The sequence below is a fragment of the Lepidochelys olivacea genome (genome assembly GCF_965140295.1).
Source record: "Lepidochelys olivacea isolate rLepOli2 genome assembly, chromosome: 7".
In the NCBI taxonomy this organism is placed as follows: domain Eukaryota; kingdom Metazoa; phylum Chordata; order Testudines; family Cheloniidae; genus Lepidochelys; species Lepidochelys olivacea.
In genome coordinates, this window is record NC_140417.1 from 50,874,773 (window position 1) to 50,894,738 (window position 19,966).

The 19,966-nt window shown below is 59.3% G+C and overlaps 1 protein-coding gene across 4 annotated transcripts; it reads left to right on the forward strand.

Annotated features, from left to right (window-relative positions):
- The first annotated feature begins 401 nt into the window (after positions 1 to 401).
- On the forward strand, positions 402 to 18,569 carry APEH (acylaminoacyl-peptide hydrolase). Of its 4 annotated transcripts, XM_084633230.1 has the most exons (23): positions 403 to 679; positions 1,005 to 1,134; positions 2,114 to 2,240; positions 8,075 to 8,165; positions 8,727 to 8,802; positions 9,072 to 9,223; positions 9,561 to 9,698; positions 10,082 to 10,173; positions 10,614 to 10,654; positions 11,781 to 11,902; positions 12,448 to 12,508; positions 12,921 to 13,018; positions 13,171 to 13,222; positions 13,352 to 13,440; positions 14,012 to 14,150; positions 14,226 to 14,309; positions 15,692 to 15,772; positions 16,307 to 16,395; positions 16,715 to 16,905; positions 16,994 to 17,096; positions 17,275 to 17,368; positions 17,848 to 17,954; positions 18,393 to 18,569. In XM_084633230.1, the coding sequence occupies exons 1-23, from the start codon at positions 668 to 670 to the stop codon at positions 18,441 to 18,443; spliced, it is 2,220 nt and encodes a 739-aa protein (XP_084489356.1). In that variant the 5' UTR covers positions 403 to 667; the 3' UTR covers positions 18,444 to 18,569. The 4 variants fall into 4 exon arrangements, with proteins under 4 accessions (XP_084489358.1, XP_084489356.1, XP_084489357.1 ...); XM_084633232.1 differs by lacking the exon at positions 9,561 to 9,698 and having other exon boundaries at positions 402 to 679; XM_084633231.1 differs by lacking the exon at positions 17,275 to 17,368 and having other exon boundaries at positions 405 to 679.
- Positions 18,570 to 19,966: the final 1,397 nt, after the last annotated feature.

A 19,966-nucleotide genomic window follows, 5' to 3' on the forward strand; every position in this document is an offset into this window, starting at 1 on the left:
ACCCTGTCTCCTCCAGCCCGGCCCCACCCCCCCCCCAGCTCTGCCCCCAGCCAGCACCCCACCAACACCAGCCCCGTCCCCCAGAGCGCCCCGCCCCGCCCCCTGTCTCCTCCAGCCCGGCCCCACCCCCCCCAGCTCTGCCCCCAGCCAGCACCCCACCAACACCAGCCCCGTCCCCGCAGGTGCCCCGCCCCGCCGACCCTGTCTCCTCCAGCTCTGCCCCCAACCAGCGCCCCACCAACACCAGCCCCGTCCCCCAGAGCGCCCCACCCCCCCCCCCAGCCCTGCCCCCAGCCAGCGCCCCACCAACACCAGCCCCGTCCCCGCAGGTGCCCCGCCCCCCGTCTCCTCCAGCCCGGCCCCACCTCCAGCTCTGCCCCCAGCCAGCGCAGCGCCCCGCCCCGCCCCTGCCTCCAGTGCCTAGCCGACCCCCCAGGCTGGTCTCCGGGCTCCGAAGGGGGGCCGCGTTCCGTTCATCGCCACGTCTGGCCCGATGCCCCCGCGCGGGGCCGGCGCACGCTCTCGCTGTTGACAGGTAGCGGGGACACGCCCGCCCTGCGCGCGCAGCGCTCTCGGGGCCGGCCCGGACCCTGGCCAGTAGGGGCCCCGTCCTCCGGGCCGGAAGTGCCGCGTCAGGATCCCCAGCGTTCGGAGCAGCGTCAGCGACATGGAGTCGCCGGTGAGGGGCTGGGTCCACCGCCTTCCCGCAGAGTCCCGCGGGAGGGGCCTTGGTTGGCAGGGCAGGGACTGCGGGTGAAAGCTCCACCCCCCGCCGTGACCTCTGTGTGACCCACAGGGCCACGACCCCTTCCCCCACGCACAGCCCCCAGGCTGCGTTCCCCGTCCCTGAACCCGCGTCCGTGCCCGCGGTGTGCCGAGCTCTGCGCCCAGCCCTCCGTGCCCGCGAGCTCCCCGCTGCCCTGGTCCTTCCCTGCCCCGCTGCGCGGTGCCCGACTCGGTGCCCACTGCCAGCCTGCCTGTGCTGACGGGCCCTTCCTGCGCAGGTGCTGAGGAGCCCGGAAGAGATAGCGGCGCTGTACCGCGAGCTCAGCCAGTGCCCCTCGCTCTGCAGTGCCTGTATCGGGCCCGAGGTCACCACTCAGTATGGGGGCAAATACTGCAATGTCTATACAGGTACCGACTCTGTTGCGCCCTGCGCGTTCCAAGCCCCTCTGCCCCAGTGCGGGGAGAGCGGAGGGCAGAGGGGCCCCGAGGGCAGAGGGCAGCTGCATTGTTCCTAGCTTTGGTTCGGCCTTGCCATGGGAGGCCCCCCAGTTCCCCATCTCTGAGGTGAGGCAATGGGCCCAGGCTGTCTGCTTGCCAAGAGTCAGTCTCAGAGGAAAGCACCCCAAGACCCTGCTTGGGGCTCTTCACATGTGTGAAGGGATTTGTGGCTGTTGGGTCCCATCGGATCAGCATGCCACCCCCTGGGTAGGCTCCCTGGGCTTGGGCTCAGCCCTCCCATCCCTGCAGCTCGCTCCACATGTCACAGCAGCATCCCACAGCACCTCCAGTCCTGACCTTCCCCAGTTAAGGGTTCCGCGGCCCTCCGCGTGGCTTCCCTAACCTGACCAGCCCTGCTTCCTGAGCCACTGCTCCCCGCTCTCCAGACTTCTGTCTTCTGTCCACTCAGAGGCCTGACTGAGCCTTGGGACCTGCCCATTGCCATGTGACTTGCTCCCTTTCTCCAACTGGAGGGGTGGGAGAAGTGTGCCCAGATAGGGCTGGCCCCAGCTTCCTGGGACAGAAGCTTGACTGCTGTCCCCATGTGCCAGCTGGGGAGCTGAGGCCCAGACAGTGACAGCTGATTTTCAGAGATGTCCCCCGTCCCAGCTGCAAAGTGCTAAGTGCACTTGACCATCAAGCCATAAGGGGCTGGGCCACGATCACACAGAGCTGGGGTTGAGCCCAGATCTCCTGAGCCCTAAGTTGCTGCCTTAGCCACAAGCCCAGCCTGCTTGCAGGTAGCATAGAAAGTGCCAGGAGTGCAGGCAGGCAAGGTGCCCTGCTCTGCACACAGGCCATCCCATGTGGTATCTTTGCTCTAAGGCCAAAGGAGAGGGGAGCAGTGCCGGTCCGGGGCAGGCAGCAGCTGACTGCCCTCTCCTTCCAGAGTGGTCTCAGCAGGACCTGGAGAGAGCCGAGAGCGTGAAGTTCTGCCGCCAGTATCTCATCTTCCATGACAGCCAGGCCATTGTGTACTCGGGCCCCTCGGGCACCTGCAGTGAGATCAAGGGAGAGTGAGTGTCTCCGCCCTGTGCCTTTGCCAGCACCCACCATGTGCCCATCGCCACCCCCACAGCTCTGCTAGAGCCTGACCTGGCTGGCTGCCCAATGTGGGCGTGGTTGGCAGGAGGTGGGGGCTGCCCTGCCATGGGATGTGGGCAGCTGGGGAAGAGCTTGGGCTGTGTTGCCACCTGCCCTGGTGCTGGGGACTCCAGCAGGAGGGACAGAGCCAGAGTGTGGCTCTGCACCTGGCAGAGGCCCCCTGCTCAGAGTGCGGGGATGAGGATGTCCTGGGGGCCTTATGTCTAGCCCTGAATTGCCCCTAGCTCCCAGGCTACTGGTTGGGGAGGCAGAGTCTGCCATTACATTGCCCTGTCCCCTCCTCTGTGTCCTTGGGGGGCTCCAGGCTCAGTTGCCTGCAAAAGGCCATTAGCAGAGGGCGGGGCTCTTGGCTGCACCTGTTCCCACCCCCTGGAGGAGGTATCTGGGCCACCTCTAGCCCCCTGCTGCTTCTCCAGCTTTGCAATGGGGAACCCCATGTGCCAAACCTGTTGTCCCTGCCTTTTGCTGCGCCTGCTGGGAGCACTTCTCCATTGTGCTGTGTCCTGGTGTGTGTTTAGACGGGATACAGGAGACAGAGGGTTCACATGACCCAGTCCCTGGCCAACAATAAACTGTGTTAACCGTGGCCTGGGCTTTAGGATCTGGAGACCTCAGCTTGCATAGCCCCAGGGCAAACAGCCCAGCAAACACCCCTTTAACTTGTACTGAACATCCAGAAAGGAAGGGAAACAGTTGAAGCTTTTGAAATGGAAGGGATTGAGTCAGGCTTTCATCGTAATAACACCCCATGTTCCCTTTCCCTTTGGCAGGAGAGGGCTCCTCGTGCCAGACAGTCTCGTAGACAGGGTTATAGCTGGTAAATAACTGTTTGGGGAAAAGAGAAGCAGTGAGTTGAGATGGACTGGGGTAACTGCTACTGCTCAAGTCTGATCCTGTTTGCTAAGAAGACAACAAGCCCAACGCACCAAAGATAGAGCAGAAAAGAACAACAAAAAGAGAGATTCAGCATCTGTCTCTGGGGCTGACTTCATTGCAACCTCACTGCTGGAGAAACCCAGCCCCAGCCCATGCCCAAGAGCTGGCAAACTCGTACTAGCAAGAGGCGGTTTGGCGTAGTGCTTTTAGCTCAGTTACAGGCTTACAGTGGTGTTGCAAAGTATGCAGGCATGGCCAGCTCAGCCACACTCTTAATAATTAGGAAGAAAACAGAGAAGGCTAGGAAAGAGAAAAAAGGTGGAGAGGGCAAAGGCCGCAAGGGGGAATGAGAGGGGGGGGGAAAGTCTCACGTCCCAGCTGGGGTTGCAATTCAGCCGAAGCCAATGGAAGTGGTGCTGGCCTTTGGACCCCTCTCTTTGGCCTGGCCTGGTCTGGTCAGGGCAGCTCGCAGGAGCAGGAGGTTCCAAGGAGACCCAGTCACGATGGTGAAGCTCACTGCAGTGGTTGTCGCCAGACAGTTGCTGCTCTGGCTAATTTCATAAGAACATAAGAATGGACATACTGGGTCAGACCAAAGGTTCTTCTAATCCAGTATCCTGTCTTCCCACAGTGGCCAGTGCCAGGTGCCGCAGAGGGAATAAACAGAACAGATAATCATCAAGTGATTGCCCTGTCACCCATTCCCAGCTTCTGGCAAACAGTCTAGGGACACCATCACTGCTCATCCATCCTGGCCAATAGCCATTGATGGACCTATCCTCCATGGATTTATCTAGTTCTCTTTTGAACCCTGTCATAGTCTTGGCCTTCACAACATCCTCTGGCAAGGAGTTCCACAGACTCACTGTGCGTTGTGTAAAAAAATACTTCCTTTTGTTTGTTTTCAACCTGCTACCTATTAATTTCATTTGGTGGCTCCTAGTTCTTGTGTTATGGGAAGGAGTAAATTAAACTTTATTTACTTTCTCCATACCAGTCATGATTCTATAGACCTCTATCATATCCCCCCTTAGTCGTCTTTTTTTCCAAGCTGGAAAGTGCCAGTTTGATTAATCTCCTCATACGGCAGTTGTTCCATACCCCTAATCATTTTTGTTGCTCTTTTCTGAACCTTTTCCAATTCCAATATATCTTTTTTGAGATGTGGCGACCACATCTGCACGCAGTATTCAAGATGTAGGTGTACCATGGATTTATATAGAGGCAATATTATATTTTCCATTTTATTATCTATCCCTTTCTTAATGATTCCCTTGATTCTGTTAGCTTTTTTGACTGCCGCTGCACATTGTGTGGATGTTTTCAGAGAACTATCCACAATGACTTGAAGATCTCTTTCTTGAGTGGTAACAGCTAATTTAGACTCCTCATTTTATATGTATAGTTGGGGTTATGTTTTCCAGTATGCGTTACTTTGCATTTATCATAATTGAATTTCATCTGCCATTTTAACAATGAGGAGTCTGGTGGCACCTTAAAGACTAATAGATTTATTTGGTCATAAGCTTTCGTGGGTAAAAAACCACTTCTCCAGATGCATGAAGTGAAAATTGCAGATACAGGCATAAATAAATATTGGCACATGAAGAGAAGGGAGTTCCTCAGCTATCATCTCCTAGCACCCCTCCTCTACTTATGCTACATTGATGACATTTTCATCATAGGATCCATGGGAAGGAGGCCCTTGAAGAATTCCACATGGATTTCAACAATTTCCACCCCACCATCAACCTCAGCCTGGACCAGTCTGCACAAGAGAGCCACTTCCTGGACACTAAAGTGAAAATAAGTGATGGTCACATAAACACCACCCTATGCCGGAAACCTACTGACCACTATACTTACCTACATGCCTCCAGCTTCTATCCAGGACACATCACACAATCCATTGTCTACGCAGCCAAGCCCTAAGATACAACCACATTTATTCCAATCCCTCAGACAGAGACAAACACCTACAAGATCTCTATCAAGCATTCTTAAAACTACAATACCCACCTGGGGAAGTGAGGAAACAGATTGACAGAGCGAGACAGGTACCCAGAAGTCACCTACTACAGGACAGGCCCAACAAAGAAAATAACACCACTGTCCATCACGTACAGCCCCTGGCTAAAACCTCTCCAGCACATCATCAACGATCTACAACCTATCCTGGAAAACGATCTGCCACTCTCACAGGCCTTGGGAGGTAGGCCAATCCTTGCTTACAAACAGCTCCCCAACCTGAAGCAAATACTAACCAGCAACTACATACCACACCACAGAAACACTAACCCAGGAACCAATCACTGTAAGAAACCCCATTGCCATCTCTGTCCCCATATCTATTCTAGCGACGCCATCAGGGGCTCATTCACCTACACATCTACTAATGTGATATGTGCCAGCAATGCCCCTCTGCCATGTACGTTGGCCAACCCGGAGACAGTCTCTACGTAAAAGGATAAATGGACACTAATCAGTCATCAGGAATGGTAACATACAAAAGCCAGTAGGAGAACACTTCAGTCTCCCTCAACAGATTTAAAAGTAGCCATTCTTCAACAAAAAAACTTCAAAAACAGACTTCAAAGAGAAATTGCAGAGCTACAGTTCAAAACTTAACACCATTAATTTGGGCTTGAATAGCGACTAGGAGTGGCTGGCTCACTGCAAAAGCAATTTTCCCTCTCTTGGTATTGACACCTCCTCATCAATTATTGGGAGTGGACCACATCCACCCTGACTGAATTGGCTTTCAAAACTGGTTCTCCACATGTAAGGTAACTTCTTTCTCTTCATGTGCCAATGTATATTTATGCCTACAATTTTCACTCCATGCATCTAAAGAAGTGGGTTTTTTACCCATGAAAGCTTATGCCCAAATAAATCTGTTAGTCTTTAAGGTGCCACCAGACTCCTCGTTGTTTTTGTGGATACAGACTAACATGGCTACCCTTCTGATGCTATCTGCCATTTTGTTGCCCAGTCACCCAGTTCGGAGAGATCCTGAAGCTGGATATGAGTCAGCAGTGTGCCCTTGTTGCCAAGAAGGCCAATGGCATTTTGGGATGTATAAGTAGGGGCATAGCGAGCAGATCGAGGGACGTGATCGTTCCCCTCTATTCGACATTGGTGAGGCCTCATCTGGAGTACTGTGTCCAGTTTTGGGCCCCACACTTCAAGAAGGATGTGGATAGATTGGAGAGAGTCCAGCGAAGGGCAACAAAAATGATTAGGGGACTGGAACACATGACTTATGAGGAGAGGCTGAGGGAGCTGGGATTGTTTAGCGTGCAGAAGAGAAGAATGAGGGGGGATTTGATAGCTGCTTTCAACTACCTGAAAGGGGGTTCCAAAGAGGATGGCTCTAGACTGTTCTCAATGGTAGCAGATGACAGAACGAGGAGTAATGGTCTCAAGTTGCAGTGGGGGAGGTTTAGATTGGATATTAGGAAAAACTTTTTCACTAAGAGGGTGGTGAAACACTGGAATGCGTTACCTAGGGAGGTGGTAGAATCTCCTTCCTTAGAGGTTTTTAAGGTCAGGCTTGACAAAGCCCTGGCTGGGATGATTTAACTGGGAATTGGTCCTGCTTTGAGCAGGGGGTTGGACTAGATGACCTTCTGGGGTCCCTTCCAACCCTGATATTCTATGATTCTATGATCCTTTTGTAGCTCTTCACAGTCTGTCTGGGACCTAACTATCTTGAGTAGTTTTGTATCATCTGCAAATTTTGCCAGCTCACTGTTTACCCCTTTTCCCAGAACATTTATGAATATGTTGAATAGGACTGGAGCCAGTACAGACCCCTGGGGGATACCACTGTTTACCTCTCTCCATTCTGAAAACTGACCATTTATTCCTACCTTTTGTTTCCTATCTTTTAACCAGTTACCAACCCATGAGACCTTTCCTCTTATCCCATGACTGCTTACTTTGCTTAATAGCCTTTGGTGAGGGACCTTGTCAAAGGCTTTCTGAAAATCTAAATACACTATATCCACTGGATCCCCCTTGTCCACATGCTTGTTGACCCCCTCAAAGAATTCTAGTAGATTGGTGAGGCATGATTTCCCTTTACAAAAACCATGTTGACTATTCCCCAACAACTTATGTTAATCTATGTGTCTGACAATTTTGTTCTTTACTCTAGTTTCAACCAGTTTGCCCGGTACTGAGGTGAGGCTTACCAGCCTGTAATTGCCAGGTTCACCTCTGGAGCCCTTTTTAAAAATTGGCATCACATTAGCTATCCTCCAGTCATTTGGTACAGAAGCTGATTTAAATTATAGGTTACAGACTACAGTTAGTAATCCTGCAATTTCACATTTAAGTTCCTTCAGAACTCTTGGGTGAATACCATCTGGTCCTGGTGACTTATTACTGTTTAGATTATCAATGTGTTCCAGAACCTCTAATGACACCTCATTTCCCCCCAAATCTGTTTGTTTTCCAGCCTCCAAAGGCAGAGGGGTGGAATAGCCCATTGACCACCAATTAGGCCAAATTTCCGACTCCAGGTTTGGTCCACTGATTTCTGGTCCCCACCTTCTCGTGGTTACCAGGTGTGGCCGGAACACCCAGTCCTTTGGGGACCTTTGTACATATTTTCTTGTTCCGTTTTGGATAACAGGTCACTGTGACAGCTTGGGAATGTTCACTCTCTTGCACGACTGAGCTCATAGGCTCAATTGCAGACCCCGTTATCACAACAGGCCCCAACTCCACCTCTCCCAACACCCCTGTGGGGTGAGTTAGCACGTGGGTCCAGGATCCTATGGACTCCCTGAGCCCTGGCCATGCCTCTCCTGTCCCCAGGCCATGCCATGCCCCCAGGCCCACTCCAGCCTGTCTCCCCCTGCAGGCTTCTGAGCAGGGAGTCTCCCAGCGGGGCACTTAAGGCCGTCTTGCGGAAAGCCAGCCCTGGCAAAGGCGAGGAGAAGCAGTTTCTTGAGGTGAGTCGATATGAGGCTGGGCCCACTAACACTGTGGGAAAAGCCCTGGGCAGAGTGAGGGCAGCCCTCAGCATTCTTGCTGTCTGGGGCCGAGGTTCCTTCCTGGCCTGACCGTGCTCAGGACTCAAGGAAGGGGCCCCTGCCAGCCCCTGCTGCTGACGGCCCCTCCTCAGGCCTGGCTTTGGGGTGGAGGGATCCGTTCTCTGTAGTTCCAGCAGGCCACTAGGGTGGGAATCTTTGTGGCTCTCCCCTCAGCGTTTACCAGGCATTGCTCATGGCACACTGGGGCCCAGCCTCGTGGGATCCTGGGCTGGTGTGGGGCAGGATGGACAGAGCCATGGCCAGCCCACTCCTTCTCTTCATGGGTGGAGCGAGCCCATGCAAGGTGGGGCCCTGCTGCCCACTCTGCAGCCAGGCAAACTACCACCCCAGCTGGCAGCTGTTGCCAGCAATACCCACCACAGTCACCTGTTCCCCCCGCCCTGTGCTGCCATTCCCCTGCCACCTGCCCTGTGGCCCCACAGTCCTGGGGCCTGGCCCCTGATGTTTTTGTTCCTCCAGATCTGGGATCAAAATCGCAAAGTGAAGAGCGTCAACCTGACTGTGTTGGAGAAGCATGGCAATGTCTATGAGGATGGTGAGGCTGGGTCCCTATGGATCCACCTTTTTCCCTGCATTGGCTGGCAGGGAATTGGGGGAGGGGGTGGGGCAGGGCAGGATATGGGGATGGGAGGGTGGCCAAGGGGGCCCTGTGGCCGTCTGGCCGGGCGTGCGGAGGGCGGTGAAGGGGGCCCTGCAGCCGTCTGGCCAGGTGGGGGAGGGTAGGGTCGGTGAAGGGGGTCCCCAGGGCCTGTGGTGGGGGCACTGGGCCATGCTGCCCAACAGGGTCTGATCAAACTTCCCCAGATCAGTTTGGCTGCCTGTCCTGGTCGCACTCGGAGACCCACTTGCTCTACGTGGCTGAGAGGAAACGGCCCAAGGCCGAGTCCTTCTTCCAGAGCAGAACCCCGGAGCTGAGCAGCAACTGTGCTGATGAGAGACGAGACAAGGCTGTCAAGGTGTGTGGGGCGCAGCTGGAGATCGCGAGTTGGAGCTGTGGGTGGGCCATTCGTCCCACCCCCACAACTGGTCAGAAAGTCGGGCATGGTGCTAGGGCCCTGAGCAGAACTCCCAGCTCTGTTGCTGAGTGCTGTGCCATGCTTCCCTAGTGGATGCTGAGCCTGCCCATCCCCCACACACTGGGCCTGTGGGGCAGGAGATGGCATTCCTGTGGGCTCTGGCAATGTAAAGAGCCAGATCTGCCCTGTATCTGAGGCACAGGGCTGTCCTGCCCCAGAAAGCAGGAGAGTTGGGGGGTGTCCCAGGGGAGGGGGCACTCATGGCTCTGTGTTCCAGGGGGAGCAGTTCGTGTACCATGACGACTGGGGCGAGGCACTGGTGGGCAAGAGCATCCCAGCCCTGTGCATACTGGATGTGGAGAGCGGCAATGTCTCGGTGCTGGAGGGTATCCCGGAGCACATCTCCCCTGGGCAGGTCAGCGCAGGCGTGGGGAGCCAGGCACTGGCAGTACCTGACTGGCACCCGCTGGCAGCCCAAAACAGCCCCCAAACACCTCTCTACCTGTTCCCTCTGATGCAAGCTGCCCCTGCCAGCACCCACAGGTCACCCAGTTTCCATGAGGGGCTGATGTGCCTCAGCAGGGGAACCTGTGCCCCAGGATGCCAGCCGGTAGGACGGGGCCCTGGTTTGGATCTCGGGAGGGCACTGCTCATTGCTTCATTCCCTTAAACAGAGCGGGAGAGTTTCTAGCTGCTCTTGCGCCCCCTCCGACACTCTTCCCCCCTCACCAGGTTCTCCTCCCACCTTCTCTTTCCCCACCCCTCTTGCTCACTGGCGCTCTCCCACTTTGCCTGCAGGCCTTCTGGTCCCCTGGCGACACGGGTGTGGTGTTCATAGGCTGGTGGCATGAGCCCTTCCGCCTGGGCCTGCGGCACTGCACCAACCGCAGGTGAGTGCCCTGTGCTGCTGCCAGCTGCCCCTTCCTGAGCGCTGGGGAGAGGGGCCTCCCCATTCCCAGGTGTGGAGCCATGTCCCTCGGGGAAATGCCCTTTGAGGCACCTTTGGGCTGGGGCTGTTCTGCTAGGGCAGAAGGCCGGACTGGGCCTGACCCAGCCCTGCTCTGAGAGCTGGCCCCAGCTTGCGGGCATCTGCTGCAGCCTCCTCTGAAGGAGACCACTGCAAAGGGACGGGCTGTTGTGGGGCTGGGGCTGCCAGACTCAGCCTGAGGAGCCACAGCTCTGATCTGCCAGCTGGGAGCAGGGGCCATCTGGAGGGGGAGGAGTGGGGGCTGGGCTGGCCACTCCTATCGGGTGTAGGGCAGGAGGGTTGGGCAGTTGTGGGGAAGCTATGGGGCCCGTGCAGTGACGGCTGCCCTCCTCTGGTTCCCAGGTCAGCGCTGTTCTATGTGGACCTGATGGGAGCGAGGTGTGGTGAGTCGCTGCTGCTTTCTGAGCCAGTGCCCTGCCCGCATGCCCCCTACCTGCCTGTGCCCTCCCTGTGTGCCCCCTGCCCCTGTTCTGCCCACATGTCTCTGTCCTGCCTGCGCCCTGCCCACATGCCCCCTGCCCTTCTCATGGTCCCCATTCTGCCCATGTACCCCCATCCTACCTGCGGGTATGTCCATGTGCCCCTTGCCCTACCTGCATGCCCCCTGCCCTGTCCAGGGTCCCCACTATGCCCATGAAACACCGTCCTGCTGTGCCCTGCCCGCACTCCGCCCTGCCAGTGGTCCCCGCCTCGCCCATGTGACCCCATCCTGCCTGCGCCCTGCCTGCGCGCCTCCCATTCAGCCCGTGCCCCACACTGCCCATGTGCCCCCTGCCCCACCCACAGTCCCCACTCTGCCCATGTGCCCCCGTTCTCCACCTGCCCTGCCTGTGTGCCCCTTGCCCAGCCCACGGTCCCCGGTCTGGCTGTGTGCCACCCACCCTACCCACACCCCACCCTGCCCGCGGTCCCCGCTCTGCCCACATGCCTCTATTCTTCCCACGTCCTACCAGCGGTCCCTGCTCTCCCCACATGCCCTCATCCTGCCTGCGCCCTGCCCGCATACCCCCTGCCCTACCTGCATACCCCCTGCCCTGCCCACGGTCTCCGCCCTGCCTGTATGCCTCCTGTCCTGCCTGTTCCCTGCCTGTATGCTTGCCCCCTGCCTGGATGTCCCCTGCCCTGCCAGTGGTCCCCACTCTGCCCATGTGCCCCCCGGTCTGCCCATGCCATGCCCTACCCTTGTGCCCGCTGCCCTGCCCACGGTCCTTGTTCTGCCCATGTGCCCCCATCCTGCCCGCAGTCCACGCTCTGCCCATGTGCTCCCTGCCCTGGCCTCGTCCCCTCATCCTGCCTGCGCCCTGCCCCCGGGTCCCCTGCTCTGCCTGTGCCCCCTGTCCTGCCCATGTGCCCCTGTCCTGCCTGTATGTCCCCTGTTCTGCATGTCCCCATGCCCCCGTCTGGCCTGCCCCTGTTCAGCCTGACCTCTGCCCTGCCCACCTGCCCATCCTCCGCCATGATTGCCCCCCTATCCTGCCTGTGCTCACACTCTTCTCCATCCCTCTGCAGAGCTGCTGTCAGACGACACTAAAGCTGTGTGGTCCCCACGCCTGAGCCCTGACCAGTGCCGCATTGTGTACTTGGAGAACAGCGCACTCGGGCCCCACCAGCAGTGCAGCCGCCTTCGCGTGGTGAGTGGGTTCCACCAGGTTGGGGAGCCAATGCCAGGGGTTGGGTGTCAGGCTCTCTGGGGCCCAGCCAAGGCCGTGTGGGCCATGTCTTCCAGGGGCACTTCCTGCTGGGAGCCAGCCTTCAGTCGCACTGCATAGGCCTGGTGCTTGGGCTTCTTCAGCAGCCTGTGCTGCCATAGCCGAAAGTCTGTGCACGCAGCGGCACAACGAGAATCCTCTTCCCTGGGCATGTCGCCCTGACACTTGGGCCTGGCCCTGCTCACTCTGCTGGTGCCCCCTGCTCCCCACAGGGTCACACCTATCATCCCCCCAATAAGGCACCGGAAGGTGCCTATGGCACAGCGCTGCTGCTCCCTTGGGTGCCCGGGGGGAGCTGGGACAGGCCTGCTGGGGTCTAGCTAACCCAGGTCAGGCTCCCCAGCACGCTGGGCCTTCCCATGAGCAGCCACCAGCCCTGCCCTGGATCCCCCAGAAGGGAAGGGGCAACATTGCAGAACAGAGCCCCACGCTGCTGCCCCTGAGTGCCAGGCGGCCGTCTCTTGCAGTACGACTGGTACACGAAGGTCACCTCCACCGCACTGGATGTCGTGTCCCGGCACAGCCAGGGTGAGTAGTCGGCCAGGTTCACTGGGGACGAGGGAGGAGCTGGGCAGCGGGATGATGAGACAGGCTGAACACCCAGGGATCTGGCGCTGTCTGCTCAGGAGGGGCCAGAGCTGCTGGGACCAGGAGGGGCTGCGTTTTGGGAGTGAGGGGTGCTGGCAGAGCTGGGGGGGGCAGGGGGCTGTGGATCAGGAGAGAGGGGCGCTGGCAGAGCTGGGGGGCAGCCCAGGGCTGGGCTAGCAGGGGCTGCGAGTCGGGAGTGAGGGGCACTGGCAGAGCTGTGTGGGCAGGAGGCTGAACAGGAGCTGCGTGAGAAGCTTGGTTCCCTGTTGCTGGCCATTGGTGCGAGTGCCCTGTGCCAGCCTGGCTGATGTGCAGGGGGCAGTGCGCTGAACCTGGGGCCCTCTCCTTGCAGGAACGTTCACAGGGATCTATTGCCCAGCACTGCCTGGCCTGTGCTGGGCAGCCGATAGCCAGAGAGTCGTGCTGGACACCGCTCAGCGCAGCCGGCAGGTACTGGGGTCAGGGACTGGGGCAGGGCAGTCCCACAGCTGTGCTGCCTGCGGGCATATGCAGAGCCCGGGGCCCAGGCCAGCCCTGAGCAGAGGGGCTGGGGGCGTGCTGGGCCCTACCTGGCTCTGACGAAGCTCTTGGTGTCCTCCTAGGAGCTGCTTGTGGTGGAGACTCTGAGTGGCAGCGTGACCTCCCTGACGCTGGGTAAGTACCCGGCAGCCTGCTCTGCTCACGGTGTCCCTGGATGCCTGGTGGGAGGGGCTGGGAGCCCTGCTGCTCCCAGACTCCTCCTGTGAGCTCCAGACCGTGACCCGGGCATCTGTCCCTTTGCAGGCGCCCCCCTGGGCAGCTGGTCTCTCCTCACCATTGACCGGGATCTCCTGGTGGCCAGGTTCTCGACCCCCAGCTGCCCCCCAACACTGGTAAGGGATATGGGCTGGGGAGGGAGACTGTGCCGTGACCTTTCACCCCACACGCAGACTCAGGAATAAAAATTTACTGGCTGCATCCACACCATACCCCAGCCAGCATCCCAAAGCATCACCCTGCTCAGGCTCTGGGCTAGCAGGGAGCAGTGGGGCAGGCGTGAGGGGCACCAGCAGAGCTGGGTGATGGAGCCGAGGGCCAGGCTAGCAGGGGACAGTGGGACAGGAGTATGGAGCATCAGCAGAGCTTGGGGGGTGGAGCCCAGGGCTGGGCTAGCAGGGGGCAGTGGGGCAGGAGTGAGGGGCACCAGCAGAGCTGTGGGGTGGAGCCCAGGGCTGAACTAGCAGGGACTGCAGGTACTGGGGCTGCATGCAGGTTGCCTATTCGGTCAATGCTGTCAGTCTCTCCTTGTCAACGCCCCCATTCCAGCTGCAGCCATTTCCTCCCCAAATGCTGCCAGAAGATGTCTGCAAAGGCCCCCGCCCGAGCATCCTGGCCCCCCTTGGGTCATGCCCCCACTCCCCGAGCATGCTGCGCCTGCCACTGATGGGCTCTTTCCCCTGGCAGAAGGTGGCCTTCCTCCCCGGGGCCGGGCGGGAGGCCCAGGTGCACTGGGTATGTCTGGAGGATGTGACCCCCATCCCGGAGATCAGCTGGGTGATCCGGCCCCTGCAGCCCCCCCCGGATCAGGAGAATCCGCAGTACAGTGAGTGCCGTCGGGGGTGCGGGGCTGGGCTCTGGGGGCTGGCGCTGACGCTGACATCACACTCTTCCTTTGCAGAGGGTATTGATTTCGAAGCCATCCTGCTGCAGCCCAGCAAGGGGCTAGGGCTGAGGAAGCTGCCCCTGGTGGTCATGCCCCATGGTGAGACCCCTGCCTGGCGTGCCCCTCCCTTCTCCCCCCGGCCCCCCCACCACAGGGACCCCCACCCTCCCAGACTGTGTAGGTCTGATTAGGCCTAATTATGAAGCTAGAGCCGAGTGTTGTGCTGTCAGATCTGGCTCTCCCCGACCCTTGTCAGTGCTGCCACCTTGCCCTGGGGCTCCCCATGCCTGCCTATCTGCAGCTGTTCCCCTCCTGCTGTGGGGCCAGCTGCCCTCCTGTCCCATGGGGTTGTCATGGCAGCTGCAGGCCACTGCCCCTTCACTGGACTCTGACTCCCAGGCACATGCCCCACCCCCCCAGGCAAGGGGGCATTCGCCAGCAGCCACAATGCCAGCCCCATGGCAGGGGAAGGGGAGCGGCCCCAACCCAACCAGCGCCTGACACTGACAGGCGGGTCCCTCTGGGTTTGGGTTGGGGGCAAGGTTCTGCCCTGGTGGTCATGTCCATGGAGAGTCCCTCCCTAGGCAGCTTGCATCAGTCCCTAGGAAGATGAGGGGCGATCAGGTCAGATCTGAGTGAGGCTCTGCAGCCTGGCATATGGGGTGGCAGCCTCACTCGGCTTTGGCACCTGCTATTGATAGTGCAGGGAGCCACGTCCCTGCTTGCCCAGGCCCAGATCCCACCCTCGGCACTGCTGGCGTCATCACAGCGGCCTGGCAGCACCCACTGGGCTGAGTCTGGAGCAGGGTCAGTGTGGGGATGCCGTTCCCTGCATGGCAGGGACAGAGCTCAGGGAGAGGTGGGACCGAGAACTGTCCCCCAGCTGCATGCAGGTCAGAGTCTACCCAGCCCCACAGGGAGCACAGCAATGCCACGGGCCTAGGCCCCCAAACCCCTCAGCCCCGCGGGGAGCACAGCCACCCCAAAGGCCTAGACCCCTCAGCCCCAAGGGGCGCACAGCCACCACACAGGGATCATAGCCACCCCACAGGCCTGGGCCCTCCGACCCCACAGCCCCTTCCCTCTTCTTTTACTCTTTTGTCCCCATGGTAATTGTTTTGGAGGGTTGGGGGGGCCTCTGTTTCCAGTTTTGCCCTGGTCCCCAGAGCTCTGTCACTGTGTTGAGCGTCTTGTCCCCGGTTCCCAACCAATCCCTTGTGCCAACGGTATCGTTCATTCGCCATTCAGGGAGTGATTGGGGCCAGCAGATGCCCCCTGGTCCATGCTTCCCTGAAAGCCTCTGTTCAAGGCAATCGTGTGTTGGGGGAGCCTAGCAGCTCAATCACTTTGCTCACCCAGCTCCTCCCCGTCCCTGCCAGACACCACATCCCAACAATTACACTACACACATGCTATGAGCCCCTTCCCTCTGGACTCTGCCCCATGGTCCAGCCCCTCACCCCTCTGCCCTCACCTTGCAGGAGGCCCACACTCTGTCTGCACGGCCAGCTGGATGCTGTACCCCGCGGTGCTCTGCAGGATCGGCTTCGCCGTGCTCCTGGGTGAGTCCTGCCAGAGCCACGGGAGCAGGCATGGTGCAGCCAAAGCCTGGTGAAGTGGCTATGGGCTCCCTAGGCCTGGCCATGCTTGGCCCCTGCCAGCTCCCTGGGCACGGCACCCTGGGGAGGAACTGCTGGGCCAAGGCTTACTCTGAGGGTGCCCTGGAGCCCCTGGAGAGGGCTGAGGGCACATCTGGGCCACGGCACAGGGAGGCTGAGCTCCCAGAATGCAGCACCAACATGGGGATGGCCATTCAGGGCAGGGCCCGGGCACCATCAGCATCCCTGGGACAGCCAGCAGGAGGGCGCAGTCCCCGGGCCAACCCAGCCCCACAGTACTCAGCTGCTTTCCCTTCACCCTGGGTTGCAGGCCTGCAGCTGTGTGCCCCTTGGCCAGGGGTGGGGTCTCCTGGCGGCACCCTGCTCCCAGAGCATGGCAGGGGGCTAGCTGTGGCAGGCCAACCCTGTACCCTTGTGAACCCCTGTTGCTGGGGGGCTGTCAGGCACTCTCCCATCATGCTGAACTCTCTCCCACAGTGAATTACCGCGGTTCGCTGGGCTTTGGCCAGGACAGCGTCGCCTCCCTGCCCGGGCACGTGGGCTGCCAGGATGTCAAAGACGTGCAGGTAGTGGCTTCCCCCTCCCCCCCCCAGCTGCCCTGCAGGGGCTGGGACAGTGTGTGACCCACAGCCAGGAGACCAGGCTGCTCCCTCTGGGCACCTTCCGCCCAGGGACTTGGTAGGGGGAGATGGGCTCAGCCAGCTTGTCAGGTCCTGGCCCCATCCCAGCCCTGCCCCCCTGTCCCCTCCCTGGGCGATCCCTTCCAGGCCCTGGCTGCCCCCTCCTTGAGACTGCCCTGGCTTCCCACCCTGCCCTGAGGCTGCCCTGTCTCAGGCCCTGGTGCCCTGGCTGCCCCATGGCACTGCCCCTCTCATCCCATTGCAGTATTGTGTGGAGCGGGTGCTGCAGGAGGAGCCCCTAGACTCGGCGCGTGTGGCACTAGTGGGTGGCTCACATGGGGGCTTCCTCGCTTGCCACCTCATCGGTCAGTACCCAGGCACCTACCAGGCCTGTGTGGCAAGGAACCCGGTCATCAACATGGCCTCCATGATCAGCAGCACCGACATCCCAGACTGGTGAGTGCCTGGGGCTAAGACCCTCCCCACCCCCTGCACCAGGTGCAACCTGGATCCTGCCCTGAGCCGGGCTCTGTCTCCTCTGCAGGTGTCTGACTGAGGCCGGCTTCCCCTATGCGCCCGACACCCTACCGGATGCCTCCCACTGGGCAGAGATGCTCCACATGTCACCCATGCAGTACGTCGCCCAGGTATGGACCCCACCCCCCTGCTCATAGACCCCAACCCCTGCTCAGAGACTGGTCAAGCTTCTGACCAGGGCAAGACAGTACAGCCCCGGGATCCTAGGTTGGGGAGCTGGGAGGAATTGGCTGGAGCCTCTCTGTTGTTGGATCACGAGTGGCTTACAAAAGCATTCATGTAACTCAGCTAGGTGTGTCCCTGCCTGTGGATGGTTGTGTGAGTGCAGGACCTGGAGAGGTTTGCAGTTTGTCACAGCATCACAATGTGAGAGGGAACCCAGGTTGGTAAGACGGGGTCAGCAGTACCACAGTTCTAGACTGCATTCTGGGGAACCCGTCACAGGGGGGTGGTCACCTGATTCCTTTGTTCTCCAACCTTTTAGCTATCACTTTGCAGAGGGGGAAGGGCCCAGGCCATCAGTTGCCAGGAAACAGTCGGCCATTTATGTACCCTGGCCCTTTGCTCTGCAACAATTACACTCCCTTAAGAAATGCATAAGAGAAATTGAGGCACCCCTACAGTATTCAGAGGAAACATTAAGAACAGTCCCATTTTGCCACATCTTCCTTAGAGGTTTTTAATGTTAGGCTTGACAAAGCCCTGTCTGGGATCATTTAGTTGGGGATCGGTCCTGCTTTGAGCAGCGGGTTTGACTAAATGACCTCCTGAGGTCCCTTCCAACCTTAATATTCTATTCTATGGTGTGGGTCCCCTAGTGCTGGCTGTGGGACCCAGATCTCTGCCCTGCTCTTCCCCCAGGTCCGGGCACCTGTGCTTCTGATGCTGGGAGAAGAGGACAGGCGTGTCCCCCCCAAACAGGGGCTGGAGTACTACCGTGCTCTCAAGGCCAGGGGCGTCCCTGCACGGTGAGCCTGCGGGGGGCAGGACATGGGGATCAGCTGGGAGGAGAGAACTGATTGGTGCAGGGGCCATGGCTGGGGCGGGAGGGAGGACAAGTTGGGTGCTCAGGTGCAACAAGGCCAGTGGGGCTGGGATCACCAATGGAACAGGCTGGCACCAAGGGAGGGAGCAGATCACTGGGGCGGGGGGAAGCTGGAGTTGTAGGAGGGAAGCTGGCTGGAGGCTCAGATGGCTGCGAGGAGTTGGTACATCCCAAATGGCTGGGATGGTCCTGGTGCAGGGGTCCTGGGGGAGCAGGTGCGGGGTCCTGGTGCATTTCTTGATGGGTGGGGGGGTCTCTGGAGAGGTGGCAAGGGGTCCTGGTCCATGCCCAGGTATATGTGTGGGGGGGTCCTGGAGAGCTGGTTACAGGGTACCTTACCAAGTCCTCTCCTTCTCCACAGGCTGCTGCTGTACCCCAGGAACAGCCATGCGCTCTCTGGCGTCGAGGCTGAGGCCGATGGCTTTATGAACATGGCGCTCTGGCTGCTCCAGCACCTGCAATGCTGACAGAGGCTGGGCTTCGCCTCTGCCCGAGCCCTGTAACCTGCATCCAATAAACCCACTGCTCATCTTGTGTCCCTGAGGGCGTAGCGTGCCCCTGGGGGGAGGGGATGGGTCTCCACTGCAGCGGGGGGCCCCCTTCACTAGCAGGCTGTGGGGCTAGGGTGGGGGAGGAGGAGCCACCAGCGCCCCTCCTGCAGAACTGGGAAGGGCCCTGGGGGAGGAAGGTGGGAGGTGTGCCAGTACTCGCTCTCCCCTCACCTGGCTGGCTGGCTTTACACTCCACCTGCACCTTGCGAACAGCCCATCCTGTAAGCCTACCCCTTGTGGGGTGCCTCACAGCCCTTGCTCTAGGATCAAGCCCTGGAGGAACCCCTCAGTGGCCAGCACCCAAGGTCCCCCCCTCATCTGCCAGGGCAGGCCACACATTCTCACCGCCGCCTGCCCACCCTGTCCTGCTGAGCCAGAAGCCTGGGGGAGACTTTCACCCTCACCCTCCCAGCCCACAGCCAGTGTTGGCAGTGACACCCGGCAGCCTTGTCCAGTCAGAGCAGGATCTCTGACTCACCGGGACCAGCTAAGGCTGAGACAGCTTCACCCAGCCATGGTGCCCTGCAGGCAGGTGTTGGCTCTGCCCCAGGTGAGTGCTGCTGAGTCGGCTCTTACCCCTGACATCTTGGGCCAGTGCCCTCAGGGCCAGGCTGACTTCAGACGCCCCACCTGTCGGCCTCCCAGGGCTGGGAGTTAATTGTGCCATTCCTGGGGCTCCCATTTTCTTTCCAGGTCCTCCAGGCAGTTCACTGACCCTGCTGCTCATGACTCCTGCTCTGTCCCAAGAGTGGTATTTCAGCCCCTTTGCAGTGCCACCCTGTGGATGTGAAGTCCAGAGGGAAACTGATGCATGCACAGGCATCAGAAAAACTGCAGAAAATTTCCACTTTGTGACAGCAGAAAGCAAGATTTCCCCAGCCCTGCTGTCAGCAGCTAGTGCTGCCTCATTGGCAGGATACTTGGTGCATGGACCACAGCTGGGCTGAGTCAGCTGGAGCTGTTTGGGCAGGGAGGAGAGTGGGGACAGGCAGTGGCACTATAAGGCTTTTGTGTATCACTGGGTGGGGTCCATAAAAAAAGAGCAGCTTGCTCCTGGCCAGCCTGAGCTTCAGCCACTGTCTGGCCCTAGATGAAGGGCAGCAGGTCTATGCAGATGTTGGCATAGCAGAGAGGTGGCACTATGAACAGGCAGCAGGATGGGCAAGTGGATCCAGACTCACCGCCAGAGCGAAGAGAGGGGCCAAGGGCAAAGTCAGGAGGGGGGTCCTCTGCCCCAGGTGAGTGATGGGAGATGGAGAACCAGGAGCGGATGGAGCCGAGAGGCCTGGGCTATGGGCAGGAAAGGGGGCATGGCAATCCCAGTCTGACAATACCTGTGCTCATTGCTCTGGTGCAGGAGGGCCTGATGTGAGCCGAGGGCAGG